The 25167-nt window shown below is 41.7% G+C and overlaps 4 protein-coding genes across 4 annotated transcripts; 1 reads left to right on the top strand and 3 right to left on the bottom strand.

Moving 5' to 3' along the window:
* Positions 1 to 178: 178 nt before the first annotated feature.
* LOC105205107 lies at positions 179 to 4089 on the bottom strand. The gene is made up of 4 exons (XM_039450130.1): positions 3484 to 4089; positions 3038 to 3210; positions 407 to 2938; positions 179 to 329 (listed from the first exon to the last, which is right to left on the bottom strand). Exons 1-4 carry the CDS (start codon positions 4087 to 4089, stop codon positions 179 to 181), a joined length of 3462 nt encoding a protein of 1153 aa, XP_039306064.1.
* A 4454-nt stretch (positions 4090 to 8543) lies between these two features.
* LOC120357969 (uncharacterized protein K02A2.6-like) lies at positions 8544 to 12406 on the bottom strand. Its single transcript, XM_039450120.1, has 2 exons — positions 9122 to 12406; positions 8544 to 9042 (listed from the first exon to the last, which is right to left on the bottom strand). The coding sequence occupies exons 1-2, from the start codon at positions 12370 to 12372 to the stop codon at positions 8544 to 8546; spliced, it is 3750 nt and encodes a 1249-aa protein (XP_039306054.1). The 5' UTR covers positions 12373 to 12406.
* Positions 12407 to 13869: 1463 nt separating this feature from the next.
* LOC120357968 lies at positions 13870 to 17037 on the top strand. The gene is made up of 5 exons (XM_039450119.1): positions 13870 to 13964; positions 14529 to 14806; positions 15140 to 15826; positions 16091 to 16482; positions 16657 to 17037. Exons 1-5 carry the CDS (start codon positions 13870 to 13872, stop codon positions 17035 to 17037), a joined length of 1833 nt encoding a protein of 610 aa, XP_039306053.1.
* A 3512-nt stretch (positions 17038 to 20549) lies between these two features.
* LOC105205577 lies at positions 20550 to 23243 on the bottom strand. Its single transcript, XM_039449839.1, has 6 exons — positions 22706 to 23243; positions 22360 to 22552; positions 22101 to 22272; positions 21764 to 21996; positions 21404 to 21632; positions 20550 to 21251 (listed from the first exon to the last, which is right to left on the bottom strand). The coding sequence occupies exons 3-6, from the start codon at positions 22138 to 22140 to the stop codon at positions 21133 to 21135; spliced, it is 621 nt and encodes a 206-aa protein (XP_039305773.1). The 5' UTR covers positions 22141 to 22272; positions 22360 to 22552; positions 22706 to 23243; the 3' UTR covers positions 20550 to 21132.
* Between the last annotated feature and the right edge of the window lie 1924 nt (positions 23244 to 25167).

Below are 25167 nucleotides of genomic sequence, written 5' to 3'. Positions count from 1 at the left end.
ATGAGTGAGATGATGTTTCTTTGGTAAAATTATAGGGTGCTTCTGATCATAGTCTACTTAAGATTCCTGTATTCGTCCTCCAACCCGCAATAGCCCGCTAGAATCCAAAAATGGATGAAGAGACAACATTTTACTGCTGGAGGATACCCTTAAATTTTGCGAAAGTTGACAAATTTCGTCAGCGCACTCTTCCTTCTGTGCTATAGCGATAAGGACTCGCATGCTCTTCCACCTGCAAGGATCCTTCGCGTTTACCCTTGGGACCCTTTGCATTTTGTCTAGCGTTGTATATGAAGCGTATACAGTAAGCAACCGTGTGCCTGAGCCTTCTTAAAGATGAGGATCTGTCTATAATATTTAATTTTTCTTCCGCTGTAGCACTTAAAGCGACAATGCGTTTTCTCACCTCGGGAAGTTCTTCAATTTGCGATATCTCGGGAGAGTTATCCAACATTTTGCTGTAGTCTTCGTAAAGAAAGGTCCGTTCCACCATAAGTTGTTATCTCGAATTTCGTCTGGCTCAATTCCTCGCGAGAGTATGTCTGCCGGGTTTAATTCCGAGGGTACGTGGTGCCATTCTCCTCTCGCTGACAACCTTTGGATTTTTACCGTGCGATTTGCGACGAACGTGGACCATCTGCTCGAATTTCCCGCGATCCAGGACAGTGCTATAGTGGAATCGCACCAAAAATGAATGCGGTTAAAGGATAGACTCAGCGACTCGCTTGCCCGCTGATACAGCTGAGACAGCAGCAAGACTCCGCAAAGCTCCAGTCTTGGTATCGTTATGGTTTTTAGTGGTGCTACGCGTGACTTAGCGCAGAGTAACTGGACGTGATGACGTTGCATTGGATCGGTGCTCCTGACGTAGATGCAGGCACCGTATGCTCGCTCGGAAGCGTCACAAAATCCGTGCAGCTCTATTTCCATGGGCTCGTTGCATAGGATGCGCCTAGGTATCTGTAAGTAATTAAGCTGTGAGATTTTGGAATACCATCGGCTCCATTGTGTGTAAAGTTGAGCTGGCAGCGACTCGTCCCAATTCAATTGCAATTGCCATAGTTGCTGCATTATCACCTTGGCCTTGATGATGACAGGGCCCAAGAGGCCAAGAGGATCAAATATTTGAGAGATGCAGGATAATATTTGTCTTTTCGTTGGCCTATGCGGTTCTCTGAATGTTCCTACGGTGTAGCGGAATACATCATGTTGGATATCCCACAACTGACCGAGAATTTTTGTGCCTTCGCCCAATTGTACCGCTGTTTTATTTTGCTCTACGCCCATTAGTGCAACATGGTTCGACTTCCATTTATGGAGCTCAAATTTGGCGGTTTGCAGTACGGTAACTATTTGTTCTTTCGATTGCAATAAGTTGTTAACGTCGTTGTCTCTTGTTAATAGGTCATCCACATAAAAATCACGCAGGATGATTTCTGAGGCCCTTGGAAATTTATGCTGCATGTCTAGGGCCGTCTGATGAAGAGCGCGAATGGCCAAAAAAGCAGAACAAGCCTCTCCATAAGTGACTGTTTGGAGCTCATATGTTTGTATTTCCTCTTCTGGCTTGAATCGCCATAAGATGCGTTGCAATCTGCACTGGTCTTGCTGTACTCTGACCTGGCGATACATTTTAGACACGTCAGCGACGAGTGCGTATACGTATTGACGAAATCGCATTAGTATGCTAAACAGATCTTGTTGTATTGTAGGACCTGTCATTTGTACATCGTTAAGGGAAAGCCCTGAGCTCGTCTTCGCCGATGCGTCGAAGACTATTCGTAGACGTGTAGTTTCACTGTCGACCTTGATGACCGCATGATGCGGTAGGCAGTATGTTACACCGCTGCCTTTAGTCTCCAAAACGTTGTCCGTTGAGCTCGAGATAGGTCTCATGTGATCAAGTTCTAAATATTCTTTCATGAATGCGTCGTACTGTAATTTTAATTCAGGTTGCCTTGCTAGCTTTCTTTCCATAGTACCTAGTCGATGTTTGGCATTGTCATAGGAACTGCCTAGTTGCGTGTAATTATCCTTCAAGGAGAGTTGAACTATGAATCTTCCGTCACTCAAGCGAGAGTGTGTTCTGCTGAATTGCTCCTCGCATTTCTGTTCTTCGGAGGTTAAGTGTTTCTTCGTGTGTAGCTCTTCAAGACGCCAAAATTTTTCCAGTTGCTTTTGTACCTCTTGTTGTGCCAAATGACATTGTAGCTGGGACTGCGGCTGAGAAACGACGCTGGCCGTACCCGATATTATCCACCCGAGCTTCGTTTTTTGAAATATGGGCCTCGACCTATCTAATCGTATCTGGCCCACGCATAGCAAACTCCAGAATACCTCTGAGCTCAGGAGTAAATCGATTTTTCCAGGTAGGTAAAAAGCAGGATCTGTCAATTTGATATTTGATGGAATTTGAAAATAGTTGACATCTATCTGCGTTGCTGGCATGGCGTTAGTGACCTTGTCCAGAATTAAGAATGATAATGTCTCTTGATATTTGTTGAACCTGGAATATATCGTAGCGGTAGTTTTATGCTGAGAAGCGGATGTAGCATCGTTAAGTCCTTCAATTTTGATGACTGTGCTCTGTAAAGGCAAGCCCAGACGCCCGCACAACTCCCGTGACATAAAGTTAGGTTGTGATCCTGAGTCTAATAAGGCTCTACATTCATGTAATTTTCCAGATTGATCGCGCATGTGAACTACGGCTGTCGACAACAAGACGCGTAAAAGTGAGCCTCTCATATGATACGCAGATAAAGAGTTGCTCGCGCTTTGAACTATATTCTTGTCAGCTACATCGCAGTTACTATTCGATTCCGTTGAATTTGGAACGCTATGCTTGCTTATACTATCCTTTTCATTTTTTGATGAGGTGACATTCGAATCAGCAGCTTGCTCTATGTGTAGCAACGCGTTGTGGCGTTTGCCACACTTTCTGCAAGAACCGTGAGTACAATTTCTTCCGTGAAATTGTTTTTAACAATTGTAACATAGTTTGTTGCTCTTGACCCTTTCAAGGCGAGCTTGTGCTGACATATTGCGAAATATCAAGCATTCAAATATTTTGTGGCTGTTTTGACATACTGGACACGTTGTTGTTTCTGTACCAGCATGAGCTTGTACCGGACTAATGTGCTTAGCTGCCTGCTGTTTTGAATGTCCTTGTACATTTTTTGATATACTTAACGAATTAGTACGCGTTAATGCCTCCAAGAAAGAACATTTGGTTTCCAAAAATGTAATAAATTCCTTCAGGTGGGGAGCGCTTCCTTGTCCGCTCTCTCTGATTCCCACTCCCTTCTTGTATTGTTATCTACTTTCGGAATAAGGAGCTGTATAAGGAGAGTGTCCCAGGTTTCTGTTAGTTGTTCCAAACGTTTTAAAGTGCGTATATGCTGTTGTATGGCATCAACTAATTGCCTAAGCGAAGAATGTGACTCCTTTGTGAGAGATGGAAAATTAATTATGTATGTGATGTACCTGATGTTGAATGATTGTTTTATTGCCCTTGTATCTTTTGTTGATAATATCCCATGCTATTTGGTAGTTATTACCTGATACTTCTAATGACTCTACGAGTTTATATGCATCCCCAATTAATGACCATCTCAGATAATGCAATTTATCAATTGCAGAAAGCATTGCATTCTCATGCACCATAGAGATAAACGTATCGCGAAATGGCAGCCATTTTTCCCATCCGCCATCGAATTTGGGGATGTCGATGGTAGGCAAGCGCATTTTAATTGGTTGTATTATGTTAATAGGCTGATTTGCAATTCTTTGTTCCGGTTGCGCAATATCTATCCGTGACGCGGAGATTATATTTTTTGCTCTAGTAACGGCTTGATAAAATTTGTTTTCAAAAGAGTCACGTTCTCCACTCTGAAGCTCCGTCTCTTTATTATCCTCTAATTCTGTTTGCACAGCGTCAAATTCCCTCCATAATGTTTCAATATTTCCTAATCGCGTTGCTGTTTCTTGCTTTTTTTCTTCATTGTTGCTACATTCATTTAGAAAGTTAATGAACCTGGTTAATTCGGCCTTTATATGGCTTCTCTTCTTAATTAGAATTTGCTCTTCCATTTTGCAAAAATGAGAATATGTGTACTAGCAACTTGAGACGATCGTTGAATTTATAGGTTAATAAGAAATACGACCTCGCAACTACCAAGTTGAGCGCGCGGGATATGGGCGTGACGCAGTGCAAAGGGAAGAGAGAGAGAGAGACAAAAAACGAAAGATATATTTTTATGCTTTACGAGATTATGCACTGTTACCTTAAGCAGATGTTTCTTACCGCAAGGAACGTATGGACACACTTGTCTGTAAGCTTTGGCCGCTTATATCTTTAAATTATTCCGTGTAATCTATCCCGATACGTTCTGCCCTTTATAACGAAAAACACGTGCCGTACCTTTTCTAGCTGCGTGCCGTGTATATGTAATCCGGCTCGAAGGACCATTTGTTAATACCTTGTACTCGGTATTTAATCTTTTCCCAGTGGATGGGCTGACAAGGGCACCACACACAACGGGTCACCGATTTTGATGAAACTTTACAGTTATGTAGTATTAGTATAGAAGTACTAAATGCTAAACGGAGACGATGCACTACTCAACCGTTGACGTGAAATCGTTGTTTGAATTTCACCATATAGCTTTAATACCGTAACATTGAAGGAGTTTGGCAAGTAGCAGCGTGGTGTGGCGGACAGCGCGAGCGCCTATAGTTTTGCAGGTCGCGGCCGTCGCGGGTTCGAGTCCACAAGTTTTTTTTTTTTTCTTTTACCCAGTACTCTTATTGTTACAATATATATATATATATATATATATATATATATATATATATATATATATAATAAAATATATAATAAATAATACACAGATATAGATATAATAATACGCAAAAAATCTTCTCTGCATTCGAACTTTTGTTAGTTTACTTTATATACATTTATATATATATATATATATATATATATATATACACACACATAGATTTATATGGATGGCGAGATATTTATATGATATATTTGATTGTGAGAGTTAATATGCATATTTATTTATGTGTAAGTACAAAAACAATTACAAATGAATTTATTCGTCGTCTTGCTCTGTAATTTTGCACACTTTCGGGTGATAATAATCATAAAAACAAGTAAAACATAAAACTGATTTACACCACGAACATTTTATAAATCCAATTTTTTCGCAAGCACATTTTTTTTTCAATAATGCATAAAAGACATAAAAGACATAAAAGACATAAAAGACATTCTTAAAACTAGCTGTGAATTTTATTACTTGTTTTTGTAATTATTATGACCCGAAAGTGTGCAAAATTACAGAGCAAGACGACGAATAAATTCATTTGTAATTGTTTTTGTACTTACACATAAATAAATATGCATATTAACTCTCACAATCAAATATATCATATAAATATCTCGCCATCTATATAAATCTATGTGTGTGTATATATGTATATATATATATATATATATATATATATATATATGTAAGGAAAATGTATTTCCTTCAATTCGAATGAGCCGCGCTCCTCATACTCGGCGCACCGTGTGAACCGACCCCGCTAGATGGAACAAGTACTACAAGAACTACATTGATTGATTACCGATAGAGAGGAAGAGAGTGATAGGAGATAAAAGGATCAAAAGGATCGAGCACATGTACACAAGGAAGAATCAGGAAGGAAAGATTAAACTTTGCTGTACAGAAAAGATAGAGTGTATAAGACTGAGGATCAAGCCAGTAAATAAAGAAGGGATAATAATAGGCTTTAATTGTCGTTTCTTTGTTTACAGGTAAGCGTGTAAATATTGTAAATAACTCTAAATCGTGAATAAATTTCAAACTTTGTTTACAGAGAAACACATTGTGTCAATTATTATCAGGGAACAACCTATAAGATAGTTAACTTATAAAACGACAATTTCAGTCGAGATGGAAAAACTACAATTCGAATTTGCAGTAACCGCATCATCCAAGGATGAGAAAACAAATATAATTGCCATAACCTCAATTAGTACAGAAGAAGGGAAAAGGTACGTTCTACCGGCAGAGTTTAGACATATAGGCTATCATAAGGAATTAATGAAAACAGAAAATTACAATAAACTAAAGAACACTCTGAAAACAAGACATCAAAAAAGAAAAGTGTGGATAAGAATGACAGAAGACTTAAAAAAGATCTATATAGATGAAGATCAGAATCTACAGTTTGAGAACCAATATTTAGAAGAAATAGACGAGGATAAATCAGAAGATAAAACTCAAAAGGATAATTTAACAAAAATATTAGAAAAACTTGTAGAGTCATCACAAAGAAAGGAAGAAAAAAAAAACTTAAAACAAATTTCAGAAAAGTTTATGATTGAAAAATTCACCAGCAAGCACTCGAATACGAAACAATGGCTAGAAACATTTGAGAAAGAGTGTACAAGATTTGATATTATAGAGGATGAAACAAAAATCGAAATACTAAGATTGTTTTTAGATAAATCTTGTTCAGACTGGCACTCTGCAACATTAACAAAGTTAACTGTCCAGGCAGGATGGGATGAATGGAAAGATAGATTTTTAGAAACTTTTGCGGATAAAGGATGGAGCACGGTGAAGTATGCTTTATCATTTAGATATAAAGAAGGATCACTTACGGATTATGCAATAAAGAAAGAAAAACTATTGTTGGACATGAATAAAAATATAGATTCACAAACATTGACAACCCTAATAGCAATTGGATTGCCAGAATTTATCATAAACAAAATAGATAGAGAACAATGCCAAGATTCAACCTCCTTATTTAATGAAATTAGGAAATATGAAAATCTAATATATAAAAAATCTTATCTACACAAAAATGAGGTTGGATACAAAAAGAAAAGTGAAGAAAAAAGACCGTGCAAAACATGCGAAAATTTAAACAAAGGCACTAGATACCACCCCGCAGAAAAATGCTGGTTCAAAACAAGAGAAGAAGGAAAACACACCAACACAACAAGTTTAGTAGGTAACAGCTCAGTCATTGATGTAGAGTTGAACACCGAGAAAAAAAACGAATAAACACACCATTAATCAAGGTCAAGCTATTATTAGAAGATAAGCTAGAAATTCAAGGAACATATGATCCAGGATCTCAGGTATCACTTATAAATTCAAGACTAATTAAAATAAAAGAAAAAAAAATGATGTAAATAAAATATACTTGAAATCGGTTAATGGTGTGGGAACAACAAAAGGATTAATTACAATTAAAATAAAGATATTTGATATTGAAAAAGAAACGGACGTGTACATAGTTGAAGAAGAAAACTTTCAGGATTTCATCATTGGGCTAGATATAATAAAAAACTTTAAATTAATACAGAATGAGGAATTACAAATTTCACAGAAGAAAGAAATAGATTGTAACGACCCGTCTTTTTCCGCGCACGGGGCGGTGCGTGACTGCGGACGGACCAGGACGCGGAGGGAGGTCGCCAAGAGAACTAGACGTGTATTGCTTTAGGTGGTAAATACAATAGTGCGTTTATTACGTACTGACTATATACAGGTGGAGTGGCTTGGCCACGACGCGCGGACGGACGGATGACGGTGACGCTCGGACGGACCCAACAAAACTTAAGGGCTACGCGCGGACGGACGGACGAGAAAACGGAGCGCGCGGACGTAACGAACGGTATTTACAATTGTCCGGATCGCGCTATTGTCGCGGCTGAGTTCGCGGAATTCCGGCCTCGAGTTTTCCGGGAACTCGGAGCCGGTGTTGACGCGCGCAGACCGTGGCCTTGCTGAAGGCCGGGGCCACGGCCGTAAGTGACGCGCGCTCGGTGCGAGTGTACGCGGAGCGGGGATTCCCGTCGCGAGCGGTTAATACCGCGATGTTCGGCGGTGGTGATCGACTCACGCCAAGAGCCCTTGGTAGAGGCGCGGAACTCCACACCCCAGGCCGTGAGTCGATACCGTAGTAAGGACGGCGGATCGGGAATCGCCGACCAGGATCTCCTGGTGGAGCCCAAGATGTACTTGAGCCCGTTTTTATCGGCGGTATCGGGATTATCGGAATCGCTCTTTGCCAAGACTGCTTGGCGGAAGCTAAGGCTCTTAACTCCCAAGTGAGCGCTAGGTTGGGCTTCTTCTGGATCGGAGAGTGGACGGAGAAGAAGACCGCTCGACTCTCGGAGCGGCGGCGCTTATATACCCGAATCTCGAGAGCAGGGACGGTGCGGGGGTACGGAACGGTACGGAATCGGTGGGGGTCTCCCTGCCGCTCGAGATCGGTCCGGCGGTCGCCACTCCGGTCGAGCGCGTGCGCGCGGAGATCTGCCACGCAGATCGCACGTGCGGATGCGTCAACGCGCGCTACGCCGGTGTTAGAGTATATTTTCGGCGCTATGCGCCGTGTTTCTGCTGTCCGGCGGTTGTTCGGCCGGACAGCCTGGAACGATGGACGGTCCGAGGGGGGAGCGGAAAGGCGGTTTGTTACACCACCCCCCCCTTTGAGTAGGCCTGAATTCAGAGGCCAAATTCATCTTTCGGGTCCTTTGGTGGCGGCCGTATTTCTTTGCTGGAGCGGAGGCGTCCTGTTCGGTCGAACCGCAACCTCCAGCGGCGGTCCCTTACCCGCGCGGTATAGGCGCGGCTGACGTGGACCGCAAAGTACGGTACGTCCACGACGGTGCCGGGAGTGACCTCTACGGTGATCGGTGGCGGCGGCTCGGGTCCCATGACCCGGTCGGGTTCGAGCGTCGGTTGCGGTCGGTGTCCCCGCGGCACGATGACCTGGGGGACCGGCGGTGGAGGCCCTCTGAGCCACGGTATCGGGGCCGATCTGCCTGCACTGCTCGGTGGTGTCGACTGGCTCGGACGAGTAGCGGCGGTATCGCCTCGGTCCGGGGGTGGTCTCGGTTTCGGCGGCCGTTCTATTTCGGGCCGGGCCGGGTCGTACGGCTCCGGCGCTTCGCCTAGCAGCTCGGCGATCTCGGCGAGGATACCGTCGTGCGCCATATCTCTTCTGAGAATGAGCCGATCGGTTCCTGGTATCCGCGCTCGAATTCCGGCTACCGGTGCGCGCGCTGGTCGTAGGAATTTGCCCACGTGCCGTGGCCGTGCTCTCGTGTTGCTTCTGCTGGAGCGTTGCTCGGCTCGCCGGCCGAGTCACGAGCGCGCCGCATGCCGCGTCGTCGTCGTCGTCGTCGGTGTCCGACCCGGTTTCTTCGGTCGGAGCGGGGGCCGGCTTGAGGTCCTGGACATGGACGTGCCGGTACCACTTGCCCCCCGCGCTTCGGAGGTCGTATATTACCGGCGAGATGATGCGGCGTACCTCGAGTGGCCCTACGTACTTCGGCGCGAGTTTCGCGTTGAACGCATCCGCACGACGGGAGAGGGGGTGGTCCCGCTTCCACACCCAATCTCCCCGCTTCGGTCGCCATTCCCGCCGACGCAGATTATAATATTGTTGCTGCCGTTGGAACGCACGGGCCAGCTGGATGCGGACGAGCGCGTATGTCTCACGTAGTCGGCGCTGCAACGCGTGCGGTCGTTGCGGAGGGCCGGCTGGTGCGCGTTCCTCCGGCCGTCGTAACTCGCGGCCGTGGTTCAGGAACGCCGGCGTATGCCCCGTTGCGTCGTGAGTCGCGGTGTTGTACGCGAACTGCAATTCGGCGAGGCGTTCGTCCCACTTGCGGTGGTCGCGATGTAGGTACTGACGGATCATAGTTTTGACGGTTCGGTTGGTGCGCTCGACCGGATTGCAGTGCGGGGCGTACGCCGGCGTGAGACGGTGGCGGATTTGAAGCGCACGCAGCAAGTCGGTCAGGGTCGCGGAGCGGAGCTGGGTCCCGTTATCTGACCAAATTTCCTCGGGGCAGCCGTGCCGCAGGATGACGGCTTTGGTCAGTGCGGTAGCGACATTCGCGGCGGTAGCGCGTCGAAGCGCTCGCATTTCCAGCCACTTCGTGAACCGGTCCTGCATTGTCAACAGCCATGTATGCCCCTGGCTTGACCGCGGAAGCGGCCCTACCAGGTCGATCGTTACCTGTTGCCATGGCTGTGACACGTCGGTCGGGTGGAGCAATCCGGCCGGTCGCCGTTGCTCTGGTTTATGCGCTAGGCAGGTTCGGCACTGCCGTACGTAGCGCGAGATCTCGCGGAACATTCCCGGCCAGTAGAAGTGGCGGGCAATGCGAGCGATCGTTTTCGCGGTGCCGAGATGTCCGGCGGTCGGTGCGTCGTGGTACCGCTGGAGGAGTTCGGCTCGGTTTTCGCGCGGCACGCACTCCTTCCACTGCGCGTCGTTCGGCGCGTCCGCGAAGTCCAGCGTGTGGAGCACGTGCCGGTAGAGGCGACCGTCCGCGATGCGGAAGTCGGGGGCGGCGTCGGGAGTGGTGGAAGTGATGTCCCACCACTTTCGGTACCACGCGCAAGCTGTGTTCGCGGCGGCGTTAACGGCCGTTCGCCGTGAGAGCGCGTCCGCAACCTTATTCAGCGACCCCTTCCGGTATTGCACCTCGAAGTCGAATTGTCGTAGTTCGAAGGCCCATCGGCCCAAACGTCCGGTCGGTGAGTCTAGTTTTTGCAGCCACCGGAGTGACTGATGGTCGGTGACTACCTTGAAGCGGTAACCCTCAAGGTAGTCTCGCATTCGGCGGATCCCCCAGAGTACGGCGAGACATTCGAGCTCGGTCGCGCTATAGTTGCGCTCTGCGTTGTTGAGCGTTCGGCTCGCGTACGCGATGACGCGCTCGCCCTCAGGGAAGTACTGGGTGAGCACGGCACCCAGTCCGGTCGTGCTTGCGTCCGTTTGCAGCACGAACTGTCGCTCGAAATCCGGGCAGGCTAGCACGGGTGCGGACGTGAGGGTCGTTTTCAAGGCCTCGAAGGCCGCCTGCTCGTGGTTCCCCCATGACCAGCGGGCATTTTTTCGTGTGAGCGCGGTGAGCGGGGCGGCGACGGTCGCGAAGTCTCGGATAAAACGGCGGTACCAGGACGCGAGGCCTAGGAACTGTCGTATCTGCCGCACGCTCTGCGGCTCGGGCCAGTTCGCGATAGCCTCCGTCTTCTCCGGATCGGTCCGGATTCCGTCGCGGTCGACCACGTGGCCGAGATACTTCAGCCGCTCCGTGCAAAAACGGCACTTCTCGGTGTTCGGTCGGAGTCGCGCCTCGCGTAGCCGGCGGAAAACCTCTCGCAGCGTGGCGAGGTGCTCGTCGAACGTTCGGGTGACGACGATGATGTCGTCCAAGTAGACGAAAACCCGCGGTTCTAGTTCGGGCCCGAGGACATCGTCGAGCAGACGCTGGAAGGTAGCCGGCGCGGAGTGAAGCCCAAACGGCATCACTTTAAATTGCATTAACCCCCGACCCGGCACGGTAAAAGCGGTAACGGGTCGGCTTGCCGGGGCCAGGGGTATCTGCCAGTAGCCGCTCATTAAGTCGATCGTCGAGAGGTACCGCGCGCCTCTCAATTTGTCGAGCGTGGCGGGTATCTGAGGTAACGGGTAGGCGTCGCGTTCCGTCACCTCGTTTACGCGGCGGAAATCTATACAGAACCGCGGTTTTCCGTCTTTCTTGCGCACGATGACGATCGGCGAGCTCCACGCGCTGCGAGACGGCTCTATGACTCCGGCGCGTATCATCTCGTCGACCTCGTGGTCGATGATCGCCTGCATTGCCGGATTTCGGGGACGGTAGCGCTGCTTGATCGGCGGATGGTTCTTAACGCGGATCACGTGTTCCGCGCGGTCGGTCGGTCCACGCACTCGGTCGAACTTTGGCAGTTCCTCGGCGAGGAAAGCCTGCAAGCGTGCGTCTTCCGCGGGTTCGGTGCTGGCGACGGTTGTCGGACGGACGGCGGCTCGCGGCGGGCGGTCTTCCTCCCGGTGCAGTGGCGGCGGAGGAATCGTGATCCGGGCTCGTGCCATGACATCGACGCCGATCAACATGTCGACGTCGAGTCCGGGTAGCACGCGGAATTCGTGGCGGAACGAGCGCGCCGGGAATACAACCGGCAGCACGAGGCACGTCTCGACCGGCGTGCTGGAGCCGTCCGCGAGGTAGATCCGGCCTGTGACGGGTATCGTCGTGTACCCCTTCCCGTGGAGGCGTTCGGCGGCGTCGGTGCTCACAAATGAGCCTTCGGAGCCTGAGTCGAGCAAGGCCGTGAGCGTGGTATCCCCGACGGGGACGTCGATGTGCGGTCGCGGATTGTACCTTATTCGGAGGACCGGGGAGCGGTCTCGGTGCCCCCGGCCCTGGCGGCGTTTCCCGGCGGCGGATGGCAATCGCGGGTATAGACGTCGTCTTTCCCGCACTGGGAACAAAACTTGCGGGCCGCGCGGCGGCATTCAAACCGCGTGTGACCGCGCTGCTTACACCGCCAGCAGCACGTGTCCTTGTCGTAGGCGGTGGCAGCCGAATTCGCGGGCGGTTTCGACGCGGGTTGCCGTTCGCGGCATTGCGAGCTAATGTGCTCGAATTCTTCGGCTCGCCGTAGCAACTCGGTGTTCCGGTGAATGTCGTCGCGGCGGACGTATAGCTTATACCGGGGGTGCATATTGTCGTAGAGGAGGTCGAGCTGATCCTCCTCTCCGAAACCCCCGGCGCGACGCATCATTGTGAGTACGTCGGTTGCGTATTTGCGGTAGGGCTCCTCCGGAGCCTGCGTTCGGGCTTGAATGTCCCGCCGGAGTTGAGCAAAGTAACGGCGCGGCAGGTAGTACTCTCGGAATTCTCCGAGGAACTCCTGCCATGTCCCCCACGCGGTGCGGTTGTTGCGATACCAGAGGAGTGCGTCTCCCCGTAGCATCTCCGGCAGTCCGCGGAGGAGCAACGCGTCGTCGTAGCCGTATTCGGCTCGTAGCTCGTCGACGCGTTCCAGGAAGGACACCGGGTCCTTCCCGTCGAAGTGACATCCCCACTTACGGATCTGGTTCATCACTTTCGCGGGGGAGTCTCTTTCGGTCGCGGCGGTCGGTTCCGGTACGGTAACGTTAAGTGCGGGTGGATCGGCCATGACTCCGGCCGGCGCGTGTTCGGGGTGCAATACTAGAAATTCGCTGAGTCGGCGGCGAAGCTCGTTGACGTTTCCGTCAGTGGCGAGATCGGCGTGCTGTAATTGTCGGAGCAGTTCGGCGCGGTCGATACGGTATATCCAGCTCCGCGGCATCGGATCGGTACGGGTCTAGTTCTCCGCGGTCGGAAACGTAAACGGTCCCTGTTCGGGCGCCATGTAACGACCCGTCTTTTTCCGCGCACGGGGCGGTGCGTGACTGCGGACGGACCAGGACGCGGAGGGAGGTCGCCAAGAGAACTAGACGTGTATTGCTTTAGGTGGTAAATACAATAGTGCGTTTATTACGTACTGACTATATACAGGTGGAGTGGCTTGGCCACGACGCGCGGACGGACGGATGACGGTGACGCTCGGACGGACCCAACAAAACTTAAGGGCTACGCGCGGACGGACGGACGAGAAAACGGAGCGCGCGGACGTAACGAACGGTATTTACAATTGTCCGGATCGCGCTATTGTCGCGGCTGAGTTCGCGGAATTCCGGCCTCGAGTTTTCCGGGAACTCGGAGCCGGTGTTGACGCGCGCAGACCGTGGCCTTGCTGAAGGCCGGGGCCACGGCCGTAAGTGACGCGCGCTCGGTGCGAGTGTACGCGGAGCGGGGATTCCCGTCGCGAGCGGTTAATACCGCGATGTTCGGCGGTGGTGATCGACTCACGCCAAGAGCCCTTGGTAGAGGCGCGGAACTCCACACCCCAGGCCGTGAGTCGATACCGTAGTAAGGACGGCGGATCGGGAATCGCCGACCAGGATCTCCTGGTGGAGCCCAAGATGTACTTGAGCCCGTTTTTATCGGCGGTATCGGGATTATCGGAATCGCTCTTTGCCAAGACTGCTTGGCGGAAGCTAAGGCTCTTAACTCCCAAGTGAGCGCTAGGTTGGGCTTCTTCTGGATCGGAGAGTGGACGGAGAAGAAGACCGCTCGACTCTCGGAGCGGCGGCGCTTATATACCCGAATCTCGAGAGCAGGGACGGTGCGGGGGTACGGAACGGTACGGAATCGGTGGGGGTCTCCCTGCCGCTCGAGATCGGTCCGGCGGTCGCCACTCCGGTCGAGCGCGTGCGCGCGGAGATCTGCCACGCAGATCGCACGTGCGGATGCGTCAACGCGCGCTACGCCGGTGTTAGAGTATATTTTCGGCGCTATGCGCCGTGTTTCTGCTGTCCGGCGGTTGTTCGGCCGGACAGCCTGGAACGATGGACGGTCCGAGGGGGGAGCGGAAAGGCGGTTTGTTACAAGATAATTACAATGAAAATAAACAATACTCCGTAAATTTTAATGAACACATCAAAGAGGATGAATTTAAAGTTATTCTAGACCATTTAGATAGTACAAAGAAGACTAACATAAAAAAACTAATAGAAGAATATAATTCCATATTTGCAAAAGACAAATATGACATTGGGACAGTAACAGATTATGAGGCTAGGATAGATCTAATCGTGGATAAATACTGTGGTAAAAGACCGTACAGATGTACATTAGAAGATAAAAAAGAAATTGAAGAGCAAATAGGGAAATTGCTAGAGAAAGGATTAATTGAAGAATCCTACAGCCCTTTCGCTGCACCAGTGACACTAGCATATAAAAGAGACGAAGGGAAGAGATCTAGATTGTGTATAGACTTTAGAGACCTAAATAAGATTATCATACCACAAGCCCAACCATTTCCAATAATAGACGACCTGATAATAAAAACGAGAAACTGCAAGTACTTTACTACACTAGATATAAATTCTGCTTTTTGGTCGATCCCACTACGCATTGAAGATAGAAAGAAAACAGGATTCGTAACACAGGATGGACACTTTCAGTGGACATGCCTACCATTCGGACTAAAGACATCACCGGCAATCTTTCAAAGAATTTTATCCAATATATTAAGAAAATATAATCTTAAAGAATTCACAGAAAACTATATAGAGGACATATTGATTTTTTCGGAATCATTTCAAGAACATGTAGAACATATAAAAAAAGTATTGAACGCGATAATAAATGAAGGTTTCAGGTTAAAATTAAAAAAATGTACATTTGCAGCAAAATCAGTGATATATCTCGGACACATAATAGAAAACAATACAGTGAGACCAGTAAAAGACAATTTAACCTCAATTCAAAATTTTCCAACTCCTAAAACACAAAAGAACATCCGACAATTCTTAGGGAAAGTCAATTTCTATCATGAGTACATACCGAAAAGCTCGATATTGTTAGACCCACTACATAGATTATTGAGGAAAAATGAAAAATTTATATGGGCAGAAGACTGTGAAAGGTCTTTTACAGAAATAAAGAAATTGCTATGCTCTCAACCAGTGCTAGAAATATTCGACAAAGATTTGCTTACACGGATTTACACAGACGCATCACTTGAAGGCATAGGTGCAATATTCAAACAGGTACAGCATAACGGAATAGAGAAGCCAGTAGCATACTTCTCAAAGAAACTAAATGAATCGCAAAAAAGAAAAAAAGCGATATACTTGGAATGCCTGGCTATCAAAGAGGCGGTAAAATATTGGCAACACTGGTTGATCGGAAGAAGATTTGAAGTGTACTCAGATCATAAACCGCTGGAGAGCATGAACATCAAGGCCAGAACGGACGAAGAGTTAGGCGACTTAATGTATTATTTGTCACAGTATGATTTCCAAATAAAATATGTTCCAGGAAAGGATAACGCCGAAGCAGATTGCCTAAGCCGAAATCCAGTATTAGAACCAAGTGACAATACAGAAGAAGTATTAAAATTAGTAAATTTAATGAAAATAGAAGAAATAAAGATAGACCAAAGCAGAAATAAATGGATACAGAAAATGGAAGCAAAATTAATGAAGAAAAACGGAATATTTTACAGAAAAATCAGAAATAGAGAGAAGATAATTTTATCCGAAGAATCAAGTATAGAGATGATAAAAAAAATACATACTGAATGGTGCCACATAGGGATTAAATAAACAAGAAATAGGATATGTCCGTATTATACAGCCAGAAATCTAACAGAAAATATAAAAAAGATATGCAAGACATGTGAAGTATGTATCAAAAATAAATCTAGAGGTCAAGAAAAATATGGCCGGATGTCACAGTTAGGACCAGCAACCAGACCGTTCGAAATAATGTCAATGGACACTATTGGAGGCTTTGGAGGACTAAGATCAACAAAAAAATACCTTCATCTACTGGTTGACCATTTTACCAGATACGCATTTATTGCAACTTCGAAGACACAAAATGCTACGGATTTTATCAAGCTAGTGAAAAACGTTCTAGAAACAGACAAGATTGAAACGATACTCACAGACCAATACCCAGGCATCAACTCAAGAGAATTTAAAGAATACCTAGAAGAAAACGATGTTAGATTGATTTTCACTGCTGTAAATGCACCATTCTCAAACGGCTTAAACGAAAGATTAAACCAGACACTAATCAATAAAATAAGATGTAGAATAAAAGAAGGAGAAAAGAAAAAAGCTTGGGCAACGGTTGCTAGAGAATGTGTAGAAAGATACAACGAGACAGAACATACGGTCACTGGTTTTGCACCAAAGTATCTGCTGGATGGCACGGACACAAGTATTTTACCTGAAGAACTGAGAAGAGAAAAACATCAAGAGGACTGGATGAAAGATAAAGAATTAGCCCTAGAGAGAACTATTAAGTCACATGATTATAAAAAAAAACTATTTGATAAAAATAGAAAACATCATGAGTTTAATACAGGTGACATGGTATATATAGAAAATGGTAATAGATTGAATAGGAAAAAGCTAGACGATTTGAGAATTGGACCACTTGAGATAATAGAAAAAATATCGAACTCGATATACAGAATTAAGACTAATAGGAAAAAATCAGGAACAAGCTTGTTCCACATAACAAAACTAATTCCAATATCAGATATAGATAAGGACGCAGACGAAGAGGATTGAGCCGAGAAATCCAAGGTGAGAATGCGCTGCGACGATTCTCATCCGGGGAGGGGGAGATGTAAGGAAAATGTATTTCCTTCAATTCGAATGAGCCGCGCTCCTCATACTCGGCGCACCGTGTGAACCGACCCCGCTAGATGGAACAAGTACTACAAGAACTACATTAATTGATTACCGATAGAGAGGAAGAGAGTGATAGGAGATAAAAGGAAGATCAAAAGGATCGAGCACATGTACACAAGGAAGAATCAGGAAGGAAAGATTAAACTTTGCTGTACAGAAAAGATAGAGTGTATAAGACTGAGGATCAAGCCAGTAAATAAAGAAGGGATAATAATAGGCTTTAATTGTCGTTTCTTTGTTTACAGGTAAGCGTGTAAATATTGTAAATAACTCTAAATCGTGAATAAATTTCAAACTTTGTTTACAGAGAAACACATTGTGTCAATTATTATCAGGGAACAACCTATAAGATAGTTAACTTATATATATATATATATATATATAAATATATATATATATATATATATAAATGTATATAAAGTAAGCTAACAAAAGTTCGAATGCAGAGAAGATTTTTTGCGTATTATTATATCTATATCTGTGTATTATTTATTATATATTTTATTATATATATATATTGTAACAATAAGAGTACTGGGTAAAAGAAAAAAAAAAAAAACTTGTGGACTCGAACCCGCGACGGCTGCGACCTGCAAAACTATAGGCGCTCGCGCTGTCCGCCACACCACGCTGCTACTTGCCAAACTCCTTCAATGTTACGGTATTAAAGCTATATGGTGAAATTCAAACAACGATTTCACGTCAACGGTTGAGTAGTGCATCGTCTCCGTTTAGCATTTAGTACTTCTATACTAATACTACATAACTGTAAAGTTTCATCAAAATCGGTGACCCGGGTTGTGTGTGGTGCCCTTGTGAGAAATACCTATCCGTGTTGTGTTGAACAAATGCTTTATTGTCCCTATATGGAAATTTTGGACCTTTACAGAGAAGAACGCTTACAAACGCTTCCTTTCGCCGCCATGTTCCTTTTTAGAAGAAGGAGATCGAGTCCCCCAAGGTCGAGAGGGGACTCGCCGTTTTTCCCATCGCCTAGTGGCGCCGCTCGATGCTCGCACTGTTGCCACGCGTGAAGGCAGTGACATTTATTTAGCGCGCAAATTTGAATCAAAGCATACACCTGCGCTTGCTCACATTAACGACGGTAATAGAACTTAAAACGATTAACGCAAATATAACAGAATCTTGAAATGTGACTTATTGCTAAACAGCGTTTGTCATAACATTCCTTATTATACTGCTTGATTTTGTTGGAAGCATCTACAGTAATCTCTCGGTTTTCAGTTCTATTGTCCTCGAGATTGATAGATGATTTAGCCAGGTTGTTAAGGAATTGAACTAACTGAGAGTCGGACTTATTCCGCCCGTCGTACCTTAATAAGAATTTTGAGGGAGTATTCTTAACAGACGAGTGAAAAGTATTATTAATAACATATTGAACGGTAGACAGATGGTCTGACCAATTCAATGGGTCTTCAACCAATTTTTTTAAGGAAGATTTTAAGAAACGGTTAACCCTTTCAACAAGGCCATTAGATCAAGGCTCCGCTACGGCAATCAAACGGTGTTTTATATTTTTTTGAACCATAAAATCAGCAAAATCCCTGGAGGAAAAAGCCGTACTGCAATCAGTAACCACCTCATTCGGATTTCTAAACGCGTTAAATGTTGGAGTCAAATGATTAATAACTTCTAACGTACCCATCGATTTGCATGGAAACAAACAAGTAAAGCGCGTACACGCATCGACCAACATTAAAATGTGTTTAATTTTATTCTGAGACTCTATCATCGGACCAAAATGATCTAGGTGAACAATTTCGAATGGTAACTGAGGCGTTTCTACATATTAAATTTCACCTTCCTTGGTGTTATTCAAAGTGTTTATGAGTAAACACGTCAAACAATTTTCTATATGATTCTTGACCTTTTTCCGTATCGCTGGAAACCAATAGTTTGCCAGAATACCTTGTACGGTTTTGTCAAAACCGCAATGGGCTGACTCGTCATGGTAACGACGAATAATGTTGAGAACCATACAATCTGGTACATAAAACCGGGGTTTATCATCAAATTTTTTATAAACTAAACCTTCAAACAAAATAAAGTGTTCATGCTCCTCAGTTTTAAGGTGAGAAGCTATTGCATGGATATGCGGGTCAGCCAATTGCCTGATTTGCAATTCACGTTCAAGCGGCAACGTCGACTGCCACTACTACCCGACTAAGAGCATCCACATGCGCCATTCGCTCCCTTTTTCGATGAAAGACTTTAAACCTATAGTTTTGTAACCTTACTGTCCATCGCTCGATACGCGAATTGACGTGAGCTTTGTTCAACGCGTAAATGAGCGCGTGACAATCCGTGATGACGGTGAATTTGATACCGTAGAGATAAATGTGGAAACGTTCCACCGCTTTCACAACCGCGAGCATCTCGAGTTCAAAAGAATGATAGCGGCTTTCCGCGTCATTGGTTGCCTGACTACCTGGGAAAAAAAGTTTATATCTGATTGTATACAATCATATATAATTTGGTAGATATAATTATGTATGGATTTTGACCTGATCTAATTGCATATAAATAGATAAAATTGTTTCTGATTGTATCTAAATAGATCACATTATATATATTTTTATACGTGTACGTAATTAGATACAATTATATATTTTTATACATAAGAAGATAAGATTTTTAATGAGTTTATTTTGGTAATAAATATAGAAAATCATATATTTTTATAAATGAAAGATTATGTATTTAATATTTTATTAGATTACATAAATATTATATTACATAGTTACACTGCTAATATATAAAATTTCTTACAACAATATTTGGTTGGGGGTGTATATCTATGTACCGAATGCCCACCACGCGACCAACTATACACCGCTCGATATTGAATCGCAAAGACACTTGCTTGGTGTCTCAAAACAATTTCTTGACCAACGTAATTTAATAAAAATGTTGAACAATATATGTGATTTGAGATAAGAATTTATGTGTCAAAAAGTTTAAGAAGCCCAATAAAATAATAAAATTTAATTCTTCATTTAATGTCGCATATATATTGTTTATATTAGTAGCGTATGTAACTCGAAAAATGTAAAATAAATGAATATGTATTTTAAAGTTAATAATAGATGAGAAAGTTTAATTTTTTCACTCAAAACTTGCTAGAGATTTTTCTGAATAAAAATATGTCTCTTATTAAAAAAAAAATAATAATAATTCCAATTACTACAATTGAACTATAATATATAATCATTTTCGGTGCCAACTATGTATTTATAATTATTTAAAATGACAATTATAGCTATTAATTCGATATTTAATAACAATCTTACAAATACAAAAACGAAAAAAAGTTTAAGTCAAGACATTAATAAAAAGTAAATATTTAATAAAGTATTATGTCATTAATATACTGATTTTGTTTGAATAAAAGTTATTAATATTTTAACTAAAAAGTTATTAATATTGAATATACATATGGTGTTTTGAAATTCACGAATTAAAAAATCTCGGAAAATTAAATAAAATAGACATTTGAAGATTTTTTTTCAAGCAGTATATAACTTTAGAGATATAAGGACTTTAGAGTTACATGAGTCAAATTTGTGAGATTAAATTGAATCGAGTTTCTTATAACATATTCGAAATCAAATTGAATCTAATCTAAAATCTTTTTGTCTAATCGAATCAAATTGAATCTTTGATTCGAATACAATTAGAATTTGAAACAAATTTTCTTCTGAAATGATTCACGAATTTCAAGACAGTCTAATGTAATTTATACTTAATATACAGTTTTAGTTAGTAATCTAAAAAAAAGGACTGTGAATTGTATTTATAATAAATTCAAGTATTACCAGAAATTTAATATTACACTATTACTAAATTATATTACTAATTGGGATTATTTAATTCATGGAAAAACAAACGTAAATGTCTTGACTTACGTTAAACAAGAAAAATAAAAAAAGAAGCAAGAAGAAATGAGTTACTTTACAGCTCATTTTTTAACTCTCTTTTTATCTCTACAATTCTTTGTGTTATAGCTCGATGTAACTCTTTCTTTGTTTGCTGGATCCAACCATGCTTTATCCCATGCTCAATAGAAAAATCTGAAAATGCAATATATATATTATATATATGTTATGAAAATTTTTTGTAATTTTATTAACTAATAAAAATATCTATTACAAATATTTTTTATAACACAAACATGTCTATTTATCGTGATTAAAATTAATATAATATAAATATTATTACTCACCAACTATTGCATTAATGGCAAAGGGATGTAGACATGTCATTTTTACACATTGCCGGTCTCTTCCCTGTGCTCTAGCAGTTTGTCCAGTCAGAGTACCGTTTATTAGTGCTTCTTTTTTAAATACTCCTGTTAACAGTCTCCTTACAAGTTGCGATGGTCTGTGTGCATTTCCTATGGCTGAATAAAACATTGCATTTCTGCAATAAAAGTTGTTCTTCAAGTGTATCATCTGTAATCAAATTTTTTTGTTTAATAATTTGCAGTGTAACTTTGAATTTACCAATCTTTGGATTTATATTAATAATATGAAATTAAAATGTTTATAAAATAATGAAATGCTATTTAGAATGTAGTATTTACCTTAGACTCGAAGTCTTTTCCGTACAATTGAATGTCTGCATTTTCTAATTCTTCTATTTCATTTTCGTCCTCAAAATTTTCTAAATTATTTTCAATATTTGTTACAGAATTTTTGATGGAGTTTTTATCTGGATTTTCTACATTTATTTCAAGATTATTTTCATCTGATGAATTTAAATCGCAGAAATCTTTTTCAATCTTTCTCTCTTTCTTTTCAATCCTTTCTTCAAATACTGAAATATGAAATAGATATTATCATTCACATATTCTGTTTTCTATAGAAAAAATATTGATGCAAGTTATATCATTTACATTATAGAAATTTTAACAAACTTACTCGATCTTTCTTCTAACTTTTTTCTAGTTTGATACAGCATTTCTTTTAATTCTTCCTTTGTTGGACTACTTTTTTGGCTATTACTAGCGTTATCAGATAACTCTGAAGTTGGATATTTATCCAATAAATCAAAAACTGCAGCATTTGATGTCCTCTGTATTTTTTTTAAAACCTAAGATTTTAATTGACAATTTATAAATTATAATATAAATATTATAAGAAATATATTTACATATATTTAATTGAAATTATAATTTACCTTTTTCGTATCATTTTTCTTTTTAGTAATATCTTTAGCAGAACTTTTTATTATTTTAGATGGTCCTAATTCATTTCTTTTTCGAAGAGATACTTCTGTTTTATTAAATGATTCACTTTTCTTTACTTTTTTTCTTTTTTAGCTTTTTCTAATCTAAGCATATGTAATTGTTTTTCCATGTAACATTTATTATCTGCAATAATTTTTCGTAATTATTAGAAATTGCACAGAACAATAAAATCACTTTCTAACCTATAAAATTTATTTATTTACAAAAGCGTTATGGAACATGCAATTAAGTCATAGCAATTTCTACATAACGTACATAACAATAATTTATCTTTACCTGAATGCTCCATCACTTTTCCAGTGTATTCTTTATTCTTATACGTAAATATCACTTCATCATCTTTCTTGATATTGTCCTCGTCATAGACAACGTTCTCATTTTCCACTAAACAGTAGGAATTATCACTATCACAATACAAGAGAAACATTTTCAACAGATTGCACGGAATATGTTTGAAAAGTCGAAATAGTTTCGTACGCCGTTATTGCTAAATGCTAAGGCTCGCAAATTCTGTGTCCACGTGCACGATTATGCACGATCTGTATCCATGCACTGTGTCGCGCATGCGAGTTATGCGACGATCGTCAATTCTCGTCTGACGAGCAGTGGCTAAATGTAACACGCGCACACGCACCCAACAATAGTTTTCTGATAGAAAAAATGACGAATGAAAATATTTCACGAAAAAAATCATATAAACTGTGGGAAGAAAATATAAATGTCCCGGTGTGTATAAAAATTATTTTTATATCTTTTATATATGCTACATATAAAATATAATTAATTTGTTTTTACGCAAATAGATTCCTGTTAGAAATCGTCAACGATGGAACAAAAAAGTTGCACTTACAATTACTGAAATAGATGAAGCAAAAAATTTTACACAATCTCCAAATATAAGCTATGAGGATGATCATTTAAGTTGTAAAAGTGATAGTAATATTTATATAGATGAGATATCTAATTATGAAAACAATCATTCTGATAATTTAATAAATGCAGATTACGAAGACAATATTGCGGTGTTAAATAATAACAATTTGTTAAATTATAATGCAATTAACCTACGGGAATCTTTATATATAAATCATAATAGGCATTCTCTCTCTACAAACTTAAATGAAAGTATATTTTGTAATTTTAACAGTAATAATAATATTTTATTTAATGGCAGTTCCCAAACTATTGATGAAACCGTTTATAATTTAATTAATCTTTATGTAAAACATAGAATGACAAAATCTAATTTGAAAGATGTGTTAATAGTCATAAATAATATGCTTCCCCAGCCAAATTTTATGCCAAATACTTTACATTCATTATTTTCTTATGTTAAAAATAGTGTTCCTCATTGTATTGCTATTAAACATTTTTATTGTAAAAAATGTATATTATATAAAGGCGTAGATACCGTAGAAGTGCAGTGTAAATCATGTTCAACAAGTGAAAAATCTTATTTTTTTGAGATTGATATAATGGAACAAATTAAATGTCTTTTTGAATATAGAAACTTAGCTAGTTTGTTAAAACCATTTGAAAAAAGTCACTTAAATGGCGAATCTGAAATTTTTTCTGATATAACAGATGGATCCGAATATAAAAGAATTAATGTCCGTCAAAATAGAGGAGAATATGATCTCACACTAATGTTAAATACGGATGGCTTATCTTTAACCAAGAGTTCAAAAAGTAATTGTTGGCCTCTAATGTTTCAAATTATGGAATTACCTCCACATCTGAGAGAACAGTTTATCATTATAAGTGGATTATGGTACGATAATAAAAAACCAGTAATGAATACCTTTTTGCATCCTTTTTGTTTGAAATTACTCAAATGTTTTAAAGATGGAATAAATTGGCTTCATCCTCAGACAAAAGTTGTTTATAATACAAAAATTGTTGTACCATTAATAATAGCTGACGCGCCTGCAAGGGCACAAATATTAAATACATGTAATTTCAACGGAGAGTATGGTTGTAATATCTGTGAAATTAAAACACAGAAATGCTTAAGAATTGAAGGCAAAAAAACTGTTCGTATCTATCCTTTTATTGAACATGGATGTACATTGAGAACTAATAAAAGAATGATTAAACATAGTCAAATAGCATTTAAACAAAATATTGATAATATTAAAGGTATAAAAGGACCAACTATTATTTCTACACTTCCGTTTTTAGATCTTGGAACTTGTGTAATTCCGGAATATATGCATTCTGTATTACTTGGTATTGTGAAACAATTTTTAAATATATGGTTACATAAAGATGGATCTTGGAATATAAAGAAATATTTAAATGAAATGGATAATTATTTACTACAAATTAAACCTCCAGATACATTTAGTCGATTACCAAGAAGTCTTTGTTTAATTCATTTTTATAAAGCTTCGGAATATTATAATTGGCTTCTATATTATTCCATCCCGACCTTAAAAAATTATTTGCCTACACAATATTTTCAACATTGGCTTTTGCTTGTTATGTCTATATTTCTTTTACTAAAACGCGAAATAAAATTATTAGATATTGAGGAGGCAGAATACATGTTAAAAATATTTGTAAAGCAAATTCTAGATCTTTATAATGATAGAGAACTTAGATATAATGTGCATCAGTTATTGCATCTTGGTATTTGTGTTAAACGTTGGGGTCCTTTATGGGCTACTTCTGCCTTTCCATTCGAAGATTATAATGGAAAAATAGCAAGTTTATCACATGCAACCAAGAATATCGGT

This window comes from Solenopsis invicta, chromosome 5 (assembly GCF_016802725.1).
Source record: "Solenopsis invicta isolate M01_SB chromosome 5, UNIL_Sinv_3.0, whole genome shotgun sequence".
Classification (NCBI taxonomy): domain Eukaryota; kingdom Metazoa; phylum Arthropoda; class Insecta; order Hymenoptera; family Formicidae; genus Solenopsis; species Solenopsis invicta.
The sequence above is the reverse complement of the archived record's forward strand: the minus strand, read 5'-3'. Positions and strand labels throughout refer to the sequence as shown.